The sequence below is a fragment of the Bos mutus genome, chromosome 13, assembly GCF_027580195.1.
Source record: "Bos mutus isolate GX-2022 chromosome 13, NWIPB_WYAK_1.1, whole genome shotgun sequence".
NCBI lineage: Eukaryota > Metazoa > Chordata > Mammalia > Artiodactyla > Bovidae > Bos > Bos mutus.
Window position 1 is genome coordinate 56,932,515 of NC_091629.1, and position 17,907 is coordinate 56,950,421.

General features: G+C 49.2%; 1 protein-coding gene across 3 annotated transcripts in view; it reads right to left on the minus strand.

Annotated features, from left to right (window-relative positions):
* The window catches only part of JPH2 (junctophilin 2), a 74,744-nt gene that overhangs the window by 35,938 nt on the left and 20,899 nt on the right, over window positions 1-17,907 (minus strand). For all 3 annotated transcript variants that reach the window (XR_011466601.1, XR_011466602.1, XM_070381772.1), the window contains exon 2: window positions 12,529-13,309. Coding sequence is in view for 1 of the 3 variants with exons in the window: in XM_070381772.1 (XP_070237873.1) it covers window positions 12,529-13,309 (781 nt within the window). In the remaining 2 variants the exon portion in view is untranslated. The remainder of the gene's footprint in view (window positions 1-12,528; window positions 13,310-17,907) is intronic.

The window sequence follows — 17,907 nt, forward strand, 5'->3', positions numbered from 1 at the left end:
TGGAAGTTGGACTGGGCTTTGGAAACCCAGGGGAGTGAAACAGCCTGCGCTTGGGGAAGGATGAAGCTTGGAGGAAATGCCAGCCTGCCTCACTGAGTTCCACGTGCCTGACTCTCTGGTTAAGAAGAATGATGATAAAGCTGGCCAGGGCCTCTCCTTACCTAACACCGAGACTGCATAAAGTCCTCTACACACATCATCTCATTTAGCCCTCATCACGACGTGGGAGGCCAGGCTGTTAACTGTTTCCATTCTGCAGATGAGGAAAGTGAGGCTCAGGAAGGACAAAGGACATAATGTCTGCAAGAAACAGAGTGGGGGACTTCCCTGGTGGTCCAGTGGTTAAGAATCTGCCTCGCAATGCAGGGGACGCTGGTTCGATCCTTGGTGGGGGAACTAAGATCCCACATCGGGGAATTAAGAACCCACATGCTGCGGGGCAACTAAGCCCTGTGCCACAGTGAAGACCCAGCACAGCCAAAAAAGAGAGAGAGAGAGAGAGAGAGAGAAACAGAGCGGGATTTGAACCTCAATTTCTTCACCTCCCCAGGCTTTCAACTGCTCTGCCATACAAAAAGATGGCTGGCCAGGCACCAAGGTCAAGGCACAGAGTATCTGACTGGCAGGATAGTAACCTGAAATGTTAGCACTCAAAGACTTTTTCTTCCAACAGTGCTTAGGAGGGTAGAGTCCAGATCAGAAAATCTAAGCCTTGTTGTATCAGTTACTTGGGGACTTTGGGCTAGTTTCCTCACCTGTGAAATGGGTTACTATAATAAATAGCACTGCCCTCATGAGGATTTGGCTCCATTCCGGTGGCTCAGACAGTAAAGAATCTGCCTGCAATGCGGGAGACCGAGGTTCGATTCCTGGGTCGGGAAGATCTCCGGAGGAAGGAAATGGCAACCTACTCCAGTATTCTTGCCTAGAGAATTCCATTGGCAGAGGAGCCTGGGGGCGGGGGGGGGCGGGGTTGGGCTACAGTCCATGGGGCCTGGGGGTGGGGGGGCTACAGTCCATGGGGCCACAAAGAGTCGGACACAACTGAGCAACTAACACTTTCATGAGGATTAAATGAAATGATGCGTATAAAAGGGAATTAGCACAGAGTCCGGTACCCAGTGGTCAGAACGTGGCCCTGACCTGTGCCTGGCCCCATCCTAAGGGCTCGATCCTCTCATGCGCCCAAGGCTGGTCCTCTCATGATCCCCATCTTAGAGATGAGGAAATGGAGGGACAGAGGGACTTCCCTGGTGGTCCAGGGGCTAAGACCCCACACTCCCAATGCAGGGGGCCTGGGCTCAATCCTTGGTCAGGGAACTAGATCCCACGTGCTGCAACTAAGATCTGCTGTGGCCAAATGAATAAAATAAACTATAATGGTAAAAATTTAAAAAAAAAACAGAAATGGAGAGACAAACTTTGGAGGGAAGTTACTTGCCCATAAGGCTATCAAGTGTCCAGGACTAGAACCCAGGCAGCCTGGCCCCGAGTCTGAGCCCTCAAGCACTTGGCCGTATGGCCACCACTATCATTCTCACCGTTACTGTTATTCTAACACCCGGTGTCCAGGCCCTTCCAGTGATGCCCCCCGAGTCCCTGGAGCTGCTGCACTGAGGCCCAGCTCAGCTGCCATGGTCAGGGCCACGCACTGGCTTCGCAGGGTTGGACCTTCTACTGGGACATGGGGAAACCCTGGCATTGCAACAAAAAGGTGATCTTTCTCCCCAAAGTGCAGGCTGTTGGCCTGTCTGTTCTCTGACTGCTATTTAGGCTGAAATATCAAGCTGGAAAGGTTCTAGAGCCAGACTGAACCACAGTTTATAGGGCCAGGCGGGGGGGAGATAAAATGCTCTTTTCCACTTCCCAGATCCCTGTCCTCTTCCTGGTTGATCTATTAAACGTGACCCAGAAACCAAGTGAGGTTTTGCAAGAGCCCCCCAACTCTGTCCTCTGGCCATGCTCCTCTCTCTGGGTCACTGCCCCTTTTGAGGCCTCAGTTTCTCCATCTGCTAAATGAACACGTTGGGTGGCATCCTCTGACTAGCTTTATCTGAGGACTGATGGGAGTGATGCTGAGTGTTTTCTCTGCACCTCCACTCTCCGAGCTCCGAAGGCCTGGCTCCCCCAAACACTCTGCCCTACAGTCTGAACATCGCCCTGCTGCCAGGGACCCAGGCAATCTCTTCTCTCTCCCTAGACCACTGGGCTCAGAGGCCTTAGAGTCACAGCTGCCTCGTGTATATCATGAGAATCCAGCTCTGACAACTCAGGAAATTCCATTCATCCTGGGCTTCGGTCTCTGGGAGCAAGGGGATTTTGTCCATCTGGCACTTCTCAGAAGAGGGATAGGATGCGGGGGCAGGAATCCGGGGTTTGGGGCCCTTCCAACATGTTGAGGCCACCCCCTGGGCGTTTAATCCTCCCTGATGGAACCCCATATCCAGGAATCTCTGGAGGTCAGCTGGAAATAGAACAAGGGAGAATTTCTGCTTTTGTGGGCCTGGGCAAGTTAACAGGGACCACTGGGTTCATGGAACACCCGACTGTCCTCAAACAATTTGGCAAAGATGCAAAAGACTGATAATCATGGTGCTGATGATGGTGTGAGGAAAATACCCTCTTATACATTGTTGGGTTGGGTTATAAATTTGGTGCAACCATTTTTGGAGATGAACTGGGATTCTGATAATAATTAAAACACACATTCTTTTTGACTCAGCAATTCCACTTCTAGGAATTTAACCCATAAACGTACATCTGTGTGAGCAAGGATGACAGGCAGAGACATGGGAGCATCCCAGCAGGCTAACAACTTGGCATGCCTTGCAATGATTACTCTTAAATACCTGTTGAACATATATGGGGAGGGGGCAGTGGGACCTTAGATAGGGGTGTTTGTTTGTGTTAATCCACTCAAGGGTATCACAGATCTTTTCAGGGGAGAGACCACTGAATTTACATTTTGACCATGAATGTCAAGAGTCAGTCCCTTGCAAAGACCTGGGCTAATGGCCTTATATTTCCAATGCATTCAAATGATGCCTGAGTAGCCCTGAGAGGATAGGGTACCTGGCTGAGCCATCCCTTTAACCAGATCCATGAGCAAGAACATGGGTCCAAGGATGTTCAATGCAGCCTTGTTTGTAATTGTGACAACATGAAATGCTTTCAATCTCCGTCATGAGAGATCTGGTTAAATAAGCCAAGCCGCATCCAAACTGTGGAATATTATGCAACTGTTAAAAAGACGAAGGCAGTATGTACACACGATGACGAGATCTCAAAACGTATTAAGTTTAAAAGCAAAATGAAGAACACTATGTAGGTAGTTCGGTTGTGGAAAATAAAAACAAAAAATCACAAACCAGAATAGGTAAACGGAATGATGCTATGCGTGAAGTGTTAGCAGTGGCTACTTTAAAGGTACAATCAAAACGGAAGTAGAAAAGATGTTTTATTAGTTTTTATCTTCTATCATTCTGAATTTCCTTACATTTCAGCAAGTATGCTGTTCTGAACAACGTAAAAAAAAAAAGAAAAAGAGCAAAGAGAGAAATTACCTATCTGAAGTGGCAGAAACTGTCCCAGGTAAGATCACAGACTCTGGGGCTAGAATAATGGATCTATCGCTCAGTCTACCTATGTGACTTGGAGTATGTTCTAACAGTCTCTATGTGCCACAGTTAGAATTAGATGAGTGGATTTAGCTAAGCATTTAGAACAGTGCCTGCTGCATAGTAAGTTCCAAACTCCTTTACCCGGCGTTCAAAGCCGTCCTCACCTGGCCCTAAGCTGCCTTCCCAGCCTCATCTCTAATCGTTTTCCCCACCCATGGCACCCCTGCCAATGACTCATGGCTCCCAAAATAAACCACACACATTCCTACCTCCGTGGCTTTACCTGGAATGACCTTTCTCTCCCACTTCTCCACCTGGCAAACTCCTAAGCAGACTTACCCACAACCTGCAGGGAATCTCCCAGACCACCTCTGGGGCAAATAGTTACTCTTTGTTCCTCTAACACACCACTGATCGTGTCAGATTCCAGCCTGTCTTGTCCACTAGGCTGTGAGTCCCCAGAGGAGGCCAGCCATGCTGATCCTTTGGGTGCCCAGTGTCCCAGTACAAGCTTGGCCCAGAGTAAGTGCTAATCAACACTTCTGAAAGAAAACCAGCTAAAGGTTAGGTTATGGTTAAGGCCATTCTAGAACCAGATCTCTTGGCTCTGGGGTCTCAACTCCCAGCTCTGCCATTACTGAGAGGAATGACCTTGATTGAGACACTCAATCTGTCTGTGCCTCAGTTTCCTCATCCGTAAAATGGGAATAATAGTACCTTCCTCATAGGGTTGTTCTGAGGATTAAGTTAATATAACTAAGGTACTTAGAATCCTTCTGGATCCTAAAAATAAGAACTATATAGATCCTTGTTAAACAAAAATTAAATAATCAGGCGCAAACATGGGAAAACTTAGCCCTAGTCCAAGGCCAGCCCCTCTTCCCAGGATGGTCTGCAAAACCTGGAGGGGCTGGAAATGAGTGCTGGCAGATGTGAAATCACAGCCTGAAACAGCGCCAGGACTTCCCTGGGGGTCCAGTGGTTAGGAATTCGCCGGCCAAGGCAGGGAACATGGATTTGATCCCTGGTCTGGGAAGACCCTACGTGCCACCAGACAACTAGGCCCGTTAGCTACAACTACCGAGCCCACACTCTGCAACAAGAGAAACCACCACATCAAGCCCACTCACTGCAACTAGAGAAAGCCTATGAGCAGGAATGATGACCCGGTGCAGCCAAAACTAAATCAATAAATAAAAACTCTTCATAAAAAAAAAGGGAAGAAATAGCACCAGACCCATTCTTTTTGTTAGTCAAGGACCAACCCTGGTCAGGTGCTTACAGGTCTCTCACACCTGTCAATCTCTAGCCAATGTCTCTTTTCAGCAAAACGGGACCAGACTTCAGGCTTAGCATCTTTGGCCTTAAGGTTGACCTCAGGTTGACCTCAGACTTGAATAGCATTCTGTTTTCAGAACCTCCCGTGATATGGGTCTCTCATTTTTAACAGTGTTCCAAAGTCTTCCTTTTCAGTAAGTGTACATATGTTAAAGTAAGTTGATTTGAAGATAGAGATTAAATTGGAAAGGTCCATATAGTCAAAGCATGGTTTTTCCAATAGTCATGTATGGATATGAGAGTTGGACCATAAAGAAAGCTGAGAGTCGAAGAATTGATGCTTTTGAACTGTGGTGTTGGAGGAGACTCTTGAGAGTCCCTCCGACTGTAAGGTGATCAAACCAGTCAATCCTAAAGGAAATCAATTCTGAATATTCATTGGAAGGACTGACACTGACGCAGAAGCTCCAATACTTTGACCACCTGATATGAAGAACTGACTCATTAGAAAAGACCCTGACGCTAGGAAAGATTGAAGACGGGAGGAGAAGGGGATGACAGAGGGTGAGATGGGTTGGATGGCATCACCGACTCAACGGACATGGGTTTGAGTGGACTCCAGGAGTTGGTGATGGATAGGGAGGCCTGGCGTGCTATGGTTCATGGGGTCGCAGAGAGTCAGACACGACTGAGTGACTGAAATGACTGAGATTGGAAAACAGAGGTGATATGTGGATGTAGCAAAAATTGGGACTGTGGCCTGCAGAAATACAAGCCTGGGAAATTGTTTTTGGGACTGTGAGAGATGATAGGCTCCCTCCAGCTGATATTAATATCATTCTCAAGGGAGACTCAGATCAGTGCAGAATGACTCATTATAACACAATTCATTGTTAACAGTGTACACCTCCTTGGACGCTTTCAAAGCAAAGGCCCTTTACATGGGCTATCTCTTTTATCCTCTGCAACAATACTTTGAAAGAGAATGTGATTCCTAGTTGACTGAAATGGAAAGTGAGGCATAGAGAAGTGAGGTAACTTGCTTAAGGTCACACGGTTTGTAAGAAGCTGAACGCAGATTCAAACCTGGATCTGTCCAATGTCATAGCCAAGCTCTTGGCTCTAAGCTTGCCAAGCTCTTAGCTTCTGCTCATCTGAGAAATTCACCTCTCAGCAACTCACAACGCCAACTCTAACCCTGCATTCAACCTGGGAACTTCCAGGGTCAGTCAGGGAGTGGGTGGGAATCGGGGTGGGCACGTGGAGGAGCAGAGAACACATGTGTTCAGGGGACCCTATCTTCAGGGTCACACCGATGCCACCATGGTCCAGAACCTGAGATGTTGCAAACGTCACACCCCGGGGAGGCTGAGAACTCCCGCAGGCCAGCCCCTGCCTCTGCTGCCGTGGCACAATGACAGCAATAACAACAAGAATCCTAGACAATGACAACAGCAGCTAATATTTATTGAGTGCTTCCTACTTCTGGCCCTTGTCCTGAATGCTGCGTATATAGTATCTGGTTTAACTTTTGTGAAAACGTTTCGAGGTAAACATTCATTTCCTTTTAGACATAAGAGAATTGCAATCTGCAGAGAAGACAAGATATGGGCGGCAGCAGCAGAGGGCAAGCTCCACTCAGAACCTCTCCCTGTGCTCCTTCCAGAAGGGAGCCGTTTATCAGGGTGTTGGCATGACAACCAGAAGGGCTGAGATGCCTCCTCAAACATCCCAGCTTCCTTCCACAGCCCAGCATCCATGACCTTAAAAGGCATTACAAAAAGCGAGAGTAGCCACAAAATCAGAAACCCTGAAGCTAATACCCCCTTGACCACCTAGTGGCTATGAGCCTTTCTTTGTCCCTTTCCGTACCTCAGTTTCCTTATCTGGTCAGTGAAGGAGCTGGACCATCTCCTTAGGGCCCTGAATGGATCTAGGAGCAACACTGCCCAAGAAAAGTATAACATGAGACACACATGCAATTTTTTTTTTTTTTACTTTTCTAGTTGCCACATTCAAAAATGTTAAAAGAAACAAGTGAAATTTATTACAATAATATGCTTTCTCCAACCCATTATATCTAACATATAATCATTTCAGGACTTCGGCAGTCCAGAGATTAAGACATCGCCTTCTAACATAGGTGATTGCAGGTTCAACCCCTGGTTGGGGAGTTAAGATCCCACATGCCTCATGGCCAAAAAAAAAAAACCAGAACATACACAACAGAAGCAATACTGTAAGTGGATTCAACAAAGCCTTTAAAAATGGTCCACATCCCCCCCCCCCGCAAGAAATATAAACATTTCAACCTGTAATCAATATAAAAATTTATTACTAGGTTCCTTTACATATTTTTCTTATGAAGTCTTTGAAAGCCAGGGTCTGCTTCACACTTACAGTGCATCTCAATTTGTATCAGCCACACTTTAAGACCTCGACAGACACACAAGGCCAGGGGCTACCATATTGGACAGCGCAAAGCTAGAGTCGCCTTCAATCTAGAGCACATTTTAGGGAATGAGACATCTCAGCTCTCCCCCTTCTCCCTGGGAAAGCAGTCCTGGTCCTAGACTTTGAGCTGAGAAGTTCCTTTCAAGCCCAGAGCAGACAATCTGAGGCCACAATGGAGAGAAACCCCAGGCTGCCTGGGCCAAGGAGGTTGGGAGAAAGGCTCTCTGTTCTCTGCAGCCTGATTACTCAACAAAGCCCCCGGGAGCGAGGCTCCTCCTAACCCAAAGATTCCCTTAATTGGAAATTCAATCTGAGCTTAAAACCGAGTCAAGCAGCTACCCACACTCCCCACCCCCACCCCAGTGCCACCAGCTCTGTGGGCATCCAGGATAAGGAATCCTAACCTCCCCTCCCGGTGGCACCACATGGAGGAAGCTGGCACCACCTTCTCACTCCTGAGACTCAGTGCCCAGCCATGGGTCTGGCAGCCTTCTTGGAGGGAGCTCAGTGTCTTCATGTTCAAGGGCACAGCCTTAGCAGAAAGGACAGGGAGGGTAGGGAAAGCAAGGGGGGCGGAGAGGGGCAAGCTTTTGTCCCCAGCAGGGGAAGACCTTGGGGAAATCCCTCCTTCTCTGCAAGCTTCCATTTCATCACCTTTAAAATTGAACATGTTAAACGATGGTAAAGACTGCTTTGCTGTTGGCTGCTCTGTGCCAGGCATTTTTCAGGCATTATCTCATCTACTCCCCCAAACAAACCCAGGAAAGAAAGAAGAGCCAGGGTTCAGAGTGGTGAGGCGACTTGGGCAAGGTCACACAGCAATTCAATACAAGAGCCAGAATTCCAACTCATGGACTTCCAAATCAAGAGTTTAAGCTCTTACCTCATTTAAGCTCTTTGGAGCCCCAGGCTGGCACAGGACAGCCTTGGCTTATGCCTGTCGTAACTATATACACTTGGCATAATAACTTTAAATGTTCCTTTGGAGAGAAGAGACAAATCTTCCATACAGAAGAATTTCTAGTTACGTATATGGATACTTTCCCCTCCAAAAAGGCAGAGGTTTAATTCCAGACCCTTCTGAGTGTGGGCTGAACTGGATGTCTGGGATCCAGAGATTAAATTAGGGGGAGGATAAAATGGTAATTTGACAGCAGAGAAACCCAGCAGACACCACCTGAAAGTCTGAAGTTTAGTTAACAGTAAGGTATGAATGTTGGCTTTGATGAATGTGTCACTGTAATGAAAGAAGTTGACATTAGAGGAATCTGGGTTAAGAGTATATGGGAACTCTCTGTACTACCTTTGCAGCTCTTCAGTAATCCTACAATGATTCCAACATCAAAGTACTATTTTTAAAAAGTGACCCCTTGGGACTTCACTGGTGATCCACTGGGTAAGACTCAGAGCTCCCAAGGCAAGGGGCCTGGGTTCAATTCCCAGTGAGGGAACTACATCCCACATGCTGTAAAGATTGAAGATCCCGTGTGCTGCAAACTAAGACTCTGTGCAGCCAAATAAATATTATAAAGTGCTCCTAAAAGCATCCAATAAATCATATGACTATCTGGCTCTGCCCCTGACCAAGAAATCTTAAGAAAATCACCCATACCTTCTTTCTGCCTTAATGACAGTAACTATTCACACATTCCTAGCAACTGAAAGTTTACAATGTTTAGAGTGGGCAAATGTGCCGGTTAAAGCTTTGGAACCAGAAATCCAGGAGCTGAAGCCCTGGTTCTCTCACTTGCTTGTCGGGTGGCCTGAAGTGCACTGTCTTCCTTCTCTGGGTCTCAGCTTCCACATCTGTAAAACGGATTCACGGAAGGTCATGATAACTAGCATCTGTGGAGCCCTTGGCTAGGTGTCCAGCACAGCGGTGGGTACTCTGATGTGCCACCCAGTTTCCCCTTCAAAACCCAGGATTTATTTCTCGCCTCCTCCTGCCCTCAAGCTGCTCAGAGTACAGCCTACTGTCAGTCCTGTCCAGGGACGGCCACTAGCTAGAGAGAGCCGACCAGCCCCAGGTCATGTGCCTTCTGGAGGTCAGCTTGGATTCAATGCAGAGGCTCCAAAGATCCAGCTCCCTCACTTCAACTTGGGAGAACTTTGAAGGTCCTCTCCACTGCAGGGCGCCCCTTGGGGTCTGCTGAGGCACTGTGGAGACTGCATTGCAGCCCAGCATGACCCTCTGCCCAGTCCTCCTCCTTCCCTTCCCCAGATATTGGTCCTCAGAATGTGCCCGTAAACTCCTGCATATTCATCTCCATCTCAAAGTTGGCTTCTGAGAGAACTCGTCCCATGACAGAGCTGTGAACCACTGGACACGGACTATGTTTCTTAACCCTCAGACCCACCCATTTTTATAGATGGGACAACTGAGGTTGATTTAGCCAAGAACATACACGTAAGAAATGGTGGCATCGCAGACAGGGAACGGAAGTTCAGATGGGCAAACTGAGTTGCCCGTCTTTCAGGTCTGAGCTGAAGGATGAAAGAGCTAAGACTCAGCCCTGCTCCTGCTTAACCCTTAAGACTACAGTGTGAAAGCCTCCATCCCAGGCCATGTCGAGCCGCCAGCAGGAGGGTTCTCGGCACGAGGACAGGCTGGTACCTCTCACGGCTGTCCTGCCACACCCTCTGTTGCCCCCGAAGTTCGTCAACACCTGCAAAACGGGATTAACAGCAGTGCCTACCTCCTCATGACCTTGTAAAAATGAAATGAGTTACTATACATCCCTGGAAGGAAAGTTATGACCAACCTAGATAGCATATTCAAAAGAAGAGACATTACTTTGCCAACAAAGGTCTGTCTAGTCAAGGCTATGGTTTTTCCTGTGGTCATGTATGGATGTGAGAGTTGGACTGTGAAGAAGGCTGAGCGCCGAAGAATTGATGCTTTTGAACTGTGGTGCTGGAGAAGACTCTTGAGAGTCCTTTGGACTGCAAGGAGATCCGACCAGTCCATTCTGAAGGAGATGAGCCCTGGGATTTCTTTGGAAGGAATGATGCTAAAGCTGAAACTCCAGTACTTTGGCCACTTCATGCGAAGAGTTGACTCATTGGAAAAGACTCTGATGCTGGGAGGGACTGGGGGCAAGAGGAGAAGGGGACCGACAGAGGATGAGATGGCTGGATGGCATTACTGACTTGATGGACGTGAGTCTGAGTGAACTCCGGGATTTGGTAATGGACAGGGAGGCCTGGCGTGCTGTGATTCATGGGGTCGCAAAGAGTCGGACACGACTGAGTGACTGATCTAATCTGATCTGATCTGATACATCCCTGATGGCTTCCCTGGTGGCTCAGATGGTAAACAATCCGCCTGCAATGCAGGAGACCTGGGTCTGATCCCTGGGTTGGGAAGATCTCTTGGAGAAGGGACTGGCAACCCACTCCAGTATTCTTGCCTGGAGAATCCCATGGACAGAGGAGCCTGGTGAGCTACAGTCCATGGGGTCACAAAGAGTCAGACACGACTCAGCAACTAACACACATACGTGAAGACATCAGAATGGTGACTGGCTCACAGGAAGCCCATTATAAGAGTTAGAATATAAACAAATAATATAAGCAGCATAAAGTTGCAACTGTGAATGTTGTAAGAAGACATCTATGCAGCTGAGTGAGAGTCAGGCTGTGACAGGGGGTGAGGCTTCATCAGCTCTATATGGGGGTCAGACTTGACCCGATCTCTGGAGGAATAGAAATTAAGGAGCAGCAAGAGGAAGGAAGAGTAGTCCAGACAGAGGAATCAGCAGGAACAAAAGCCTTCGGACAGGTAGAACTAGAGAAGGATGATGAAAGGCCAGTATGACTAGTACAGAGCCAAAAATCCAGGTCCTAGGATACGATGGTAGAAACTGAGGCTGGATAGGAGGGCAGGAACCACTTACTACCTGGCCACTCACTACCTGGGTGATTTGCAACTTTATCTTTCAGAGCCTCATTTATATCATCTGTAAAATGGGGACAAAAATAGTACAAAGTCATGAAGGAGACTGAATGAGTAGATATTTGTAAACCACTTAAAATAATGCCATGCACACAGCAGGTATTATAAACGTTTGAAGGTAATATTGGAACTTTTTCTGAAATACAGTGAGAAGACATAGAGGGACTCGAATGTGGATGAAAGCGTAGGTACTAAGCGGATGGAGAGTGGATGGACGAAGGGCTGGGGGATGGGTCAGTGGAGGTGGCTGAGAGAATGGACAGGCGGATGGGTTGCTGGGTCTGTTTGGGTGATGAAGGTGGTTGGATGGATGGATAATGAGTGGATGGCTGGATGACTGGGCAGGTGGTAGAAGCGGATGTTGTTTCAGTAGACAGAAGCATGATTGGGTAAAGGGGTGACTAATAAATGGAGGAAATCAGATGAATGAAGGTGGTGGGGTAAATGGATGCATGGTTGGATGTTAGGATGGCTGGTGGTTCAGCAGACAGGGAGAAGTTGAGTGAATGTGGGTGCTGGGGATGGATGGGTGGTTGAACGGGTGTTTGGGTGGCTGGAAGAATGGTTGTGGATGGATGGGGGGGGTGAGCGCTTGGTTGAGTGGGTGTAAAGATGGAAAGCTGAATGGATAGATGAAGAAATGGTTGGGTGGATAAGGTGGATGTTATACAGGGGCTGAGTGGATGGATGGATAGAGGAGTTGGGCGAATGGAGGGATTGCTAGGGTGAGTAGTAGAGAAGTTGGGTGAGCGAAGTGGGTGGATGAATGGATGAATGACAGGGTGGTTGGATGGGTGACTAGGTGGTTGAATAGGTTGCTGGGTGGTTGGATGGGTAACTGGGTGATAGAATGAGCAAACAGAAAATTAAGTGGCTGGGTGGGTGGGATGGACAGTTGGGTAGAGAGATGGTTGTTTAGGTCAATATTATAAAAGTTGGGTGAACATAAGGTTTAAGTGAAGGGAGGGATTGGTGAAGTGTGTGAAGCTGTGGGTGGGAAGAATCGAGTGTATAAATGGATGGATGATGGATGGACAATGAATGGATGGGTGAACAGGTGACATGAGATCCCGAAGCACGCCAATAAACCCGCTATATAAAGTCTTGGGGGGAAACCCTTGATGGTGAAAGAAGCAGGAACAGGGCCTCTGAGGTTGCGCTGGCCCGGGACCCTTCCCGGAGTGGGACGCTGCCCATCCGGGCCCCACCCAGGGGTCCTACCTGGAGGCGGCGATCTCGGCCTTCTGGCGCGCGATGGCGGCGGCGCGCTGGGCGCCCTCCACGCTGTGGTCCACCTTCTGGCGGACCTTGCTGCTCTTGAGCGGCAGCACGCGGCGCTTGGTGCCCTTGACCAGCACGTTGTGGCGGTACTTGCCCTCCTCGCGGCGGCCGTCGGGCAGCGTGGTGCAGCCGTAGCCGTGGCGCAGGTTGTCCAGCCACTCGCCCTCGTAGCGGAGGCCGCTGGAGCGCTCGCTCACGCCGAAGCCCGAGCGCTTGTCGTTCTTCCACTCGCCCATGTAGGTCTCGGTGGTGGTGGCGTCGATGTCGGCCTCGAAGGGCGCGGCCTCGTCGGCGCCCTCGCCCAGGCTGCCGGTGGACGCGGCGTCGCTGGCGCCCGAGCTGAGGTCGCTCTTGAGGAAGCTGACGCGGCTGCGCTGGCTGCCCAGGGACGTGCGCGACTCGGCGCGGCGCAGCTTCCCCAGCAGCGCGCCCCGCTGGAACAGGCCGCCGCCCTTGGCCGCCCGCGCCACCGCCTCGGCGTTGGCCAGGAGGCTGAGCGCGAAGCCGCCGCGCGGGATGGCCGGCCCGGGCAGCGCGGGGCCGTCGGCGGCCGGCGAGGCGGGCGAGTCCGGGGCCAGCGTGCCGTTGCTGTGCTCGCTGCGCAGGGACGAGAGCGACGTGCGCAGCGGCGAGCGCACCACCACGGCCATCCCGTAGGGCACGCTCTGGCGCACGCCGTAGCCGTGGCGCATGCCGTTGGTGAACTGGCCTTGGTACGTCCCTGCGGGCGAGGAGAGGACGGTCAGTGGGGCTCCCAGGGCTGCCAGGGAGCCCGGCCGTGCCACGGCCAGGCCGTCGAGGGGCAGGGGATGTGGAGTGACCGGAGCCAGCGGGCCTCCGAGGGTTGAGATTGCCTGAGTGTGTGAGAACACATGCCTGAAAGCCAGGCGTTGATGCAGTGGTGTGAATAGTCCCATTGGTGGGAACGTGTCAAGGTCACGAGCATGCCAGATGGAGTGAAGTGGAATGGCGAAGGGCATCAGTGTGTGAAGCTGTGCCAGCAGGCGAGGTCCCTCGAGTGCATGGAGTTACACGAGTGTGCCAGGACATGAGCAGACAGTGTGTATATTTCTGCTGGTGGGAACACACTAGGGTCTTTAGTGTGCCAAACAGAGTGAGGTTGAGAGAGCCTTTTTAAGTGAAGAGTGAGCAGGTGAGGCTCTGTGAGTGTGAAGTTAACTGAGCGTGCGTAGAAATGGAATCACACAAGAGAAATGAAAAGTGCCAGAGGGAGAGTGGGTAAGACAGTGAGTTTGTGAGGTAGTGTGAAAATTGCATTTGTGTGAGTGTGCAAGGTAGGGGAGCATGTGGAAGCATGAGTGTGCAAGGCAGTGTGTGCACAGGGGGTGACCGAGATCACACCAACGGGTCATCATGAGATGTATGTAAGGTTATGAGAGCATCTGCGGTCTTCAGTGTGCAAGGACAGGTAAAGTTGTAAAGGTGCAAGACTTAGAGGATCAAAAAGTACAAACTTGTGAGCAGGCAAGGCTCTGTATGTAAGGTTAAATGTTTGTGCATGGTTATCCTGGTGTTCAAGGTGAAGTGAAGGTCCAAGGTCATGAATGGCTAAGGCGGTGTTTTCATGGTGGTATGAATGTTGGAGGGCATGGGCAAGTGTGTATTTGTGCAAGGCCATGTGTAGAGAAGACGGTTGGGGGCATGAATATCAGTGTCTTTTGACTGTATAGGCTCATGTGTGTCTGATGCCGTGTGCACACATGGCGTGAGTGCCTAGCAGAGGTGACATTACGGGTATGTGTGAGGTCTGAGTACGCAAGGCCATCTGAGTGCTGAAGTGCAACGTAATCTGAGATTGAGACACCCGATGCTGAGTGAGGGTGTGAGGTTGGGTGCATTAATGAAACTGAGACCATTGACACTACATGTACGAAGGATAGTGGCATGTACAGGGAGCTATTAGCAAGAAGGCCTTGCGTGTCCATGAGTATGAACACATGAGCTCCTGGGAACTAGAATCTGTGCACGTGACTGTGACATGCATAGAGGGGCGGAAGAGAGTAGTGGTTAGAAGCACAGACTCCGGAGCCAGGCTGCTGGGTCTGAATCCTGCCTTGGCCCTTGCTAGCTGTGTAACTTTGGGCAAGTAACTTAACCTCTCTGTGTCTCAGCTGTCTCACCCGTTAGAACAGATTAACAGTTGCCTCTAACCTCATAGGGTTGTTGGAGGTTTAAATGAGTTAATATTGCTGATGAACTATGAAGGAAAAGATATGAGTGTGATTTTGTGATTCTGCAAAGTTGTGCTAGTGTGTGTGGTCACCTAGCTGCATGAACAAGCTGATACAAAGCTACAAAATAACTTCATATTCCACCCCCATCCTAAGAGGCTGTGCTCCCTGGGGCTCCATCCAAGACCTCCCTCCATCTAAGACCTCCCCCGCCCTCCCCTGTCCTCCCTGGGGGATTGCATCATCTGGTACTTTTATAACTGCCACCTATCTCCTGCTGGTTATCCTGACTATATCCCCAACCTCTTCCCCTCTGCAGCACCACCTTGAAGACAGGTGCCCCCAGATGTGACACAGCATCTCCAACTTGTCACCTCCCCTCCCAGCTCCCCAACACCTGTTCTGCCTTCTGGATCTTCCTCCCCGCAGCAGCACCCCTGAAAGCCATTTCTCTGCCTCCATCTTTGTGCCTGGAGTACAGAACAGTGCCTGACACAGCATGTTCGCTGAAGTGAGGGGGCAATTCAGAGCCTGTGTTTTAAACACAAGCTGATATGCAGCCCTGGTTAACCAAACAACCAAATGGCTTCCCAACAAATACCCAGAATGGCTGCTGCAGCTGCTAAGTTGCTTCAGTCATGTCTGACTCTTCGCGACCCCATGGACTGCAGCCTACCAGGCTCCTCTGTCCATGGGATTTTCCAGGCAAGAGTACTGGAGTGGGTTGCCATTGCCTTCTCCAGGATGGCTGCTAAGGGACCCCTAAGGTCAACCCAAGAGGCATGCTCGCATTCAGACCTTTGCACTGGCTGTTCCCTCTGCTTGGAACTCTTTTCCCTCCCAATGTCCTTGAAGTGTTTGCTCACTGAGGCTTACCTGACCACCCTATTTAAAATTACAATCTGCCTGGGACTTCACTGGTGGTCCAGTGGTTAAGAATCCACCTTGCAATGCAGGGGACACAGGTTCGAGTCCTGGTCGGGGAACTAAAATCCCACATGCCGCAGAGCAACAAAGCCTGCGACCACAACTAGAGAGTCCCTTTGCCAAAACAAAAGATCCTTCGTGACGCAACAAAGATCCACGTGCTGCAATCAAGACCCAATGCAACTAACTAAATAAATGTTTGTAAAAATAAGTAAAATGCTAACACCCACCCAAATTTCTTTCCCCTTCCTTCTTTGCTTTTTGTTCCTTCATAGCATATCTAATATTACATATATTTTGCTTTTTCTTTTGTTTTTTGACTATCTTCCCTGGGTTTCCTTGGTGGCTCAGTGGTAAAGAATCCACCTGCTGACACAGGAGATGGGAGTTTGATTCCTGGGTCGGGAATATTCCCTGGAGAAGGAAATGGCAACCCACTCCAGTATTCTTGCCTGAAAAATCCCATGGACAGGAGTCTGGCAGGCTACATGGGGTTGCAGAAAGTTGGACATGACTGAGCACACACACACACACACACACACACACACACACACGGCACATCTCCCTAGTAGAATGTAAGTTCCATAAATGCAGGATTTCCATTCTTTTTTGTTCACTGTTGTATCCTTAGTACCTAAAATAATAATATTATTCAATAAATATTGTTGAATAACAATATTCAATAGATATTTGTTGAAGGAATGAGGGAGTAGCATGAATTTTATAACTATTTTCTCTTCTTTCTGCTCTAGCCAGTTGAAAATGGATCTGCAAAAATGACCAGAGAGATGTTTATAATGGCTCCCATAAGACTCACCCAACATGACACAGTTAATAAATGCAGAGTGTCACAACTCACATCCATATCTGACTGTGCTCCTTCCAAAAGTCTCAGAAGAAAAAAGAAAAAAAATGAGACAGAGAAGTGGACAAGAGACAGCACATTGTGGACAGACAATGAGACAAGAACAGGACAGAGAAGATAGTAAACAGGAGGAAAGAAAAAAGCTAATCTCTGGATTGAATAGCTTGTGAAATCAAATCAACCAATCTACCTTTAGCTTAAATTTGGCATGAGATGGGCTGACGTGGCCCCTTTAAGCCTAAGAAAAACTGAGATTGCAACAGGAGAGTGTCTCTTGGCCTCCAGTTGGGGAGGAAACGGCCAGGCTATATTAGGAAACTTACAAGCAAGTGACAAGAAGCGCAGACACCCAGGGGAGGTTGGGAGTGACAGGGCCCTGGGAAGGGGAAGAGCCAAGTGCTGGGGTCATTCCCTGCCTGACTCTCTCTAAGACAGGACAGTTCTCTCTGGGGACTGGAAGAATGCATCCAAAGAGGGAGAGGGGAACCCACCCATAGCCATCTGGCTGAGAAGGGCCCTCTGTGTAAGGAAGTGCTCCCTCATACCCTTTGGGATGGCCCCTCACTTGAACTTGTAGACATTACAGGGCTTGCCTGCAGGGTAAGGACCAAGATTCTCAGCAGCCTGCAAGGCCTGACGTGGGCTGCCCCTGCCCACCTCTCCGGATTCATCCTGAATGGCTCTCCAGGAATACTCGCCTTCCTACCTCAGGGCCTTGGCACATGCCTCCCCTCTTTTTCTTGGTGTGCTCTTCTCCTCTCTCCTCCCTTAGTCAACTTCTAGTGACATTTCAAGCTTCAGCTTAAATCTGACTTCACCTAGGATGATTTCTTGAGCCCTCCCCCACCCCCCACCAGATACTGCCACATGATGTCAGTACTTCTGGGCGTTGTGTGCAGTCACAGCCAACAATGTTTATCATCGTTTATTCACCTTAAGCCTTTCCTACCAGACTGTGGCTTCCAAGAAGGGATGGGATCCTATCTTGCTTATTTGCCATGATCTCATCATCTACACAGTACCCAGGCATAAGGAAGCCCTGAGTGAACATCTGGGGAACCTGGGAGCATCTCCTGAATGAACCTTACTGTTCTTTCACGGTCAGGAACTGTATCTTGTCTTTTCCCTCACAACTCAGCGTATAGTAAATTCTCAGTTGGGACTGGCAGTGGCTGCCGAGAATATTCACGACTAACTCTGGGAGTTACTGGGATATTTGTAAAAAACTGATGAAGGCTATAACCACAGTAAATGCCATCCTAATATACAGACCAGACTCCTCAGTTTAATAAAACCGAAATAGTGCCTTTTCCTTGCAATCCTTGTTCAGGTTTA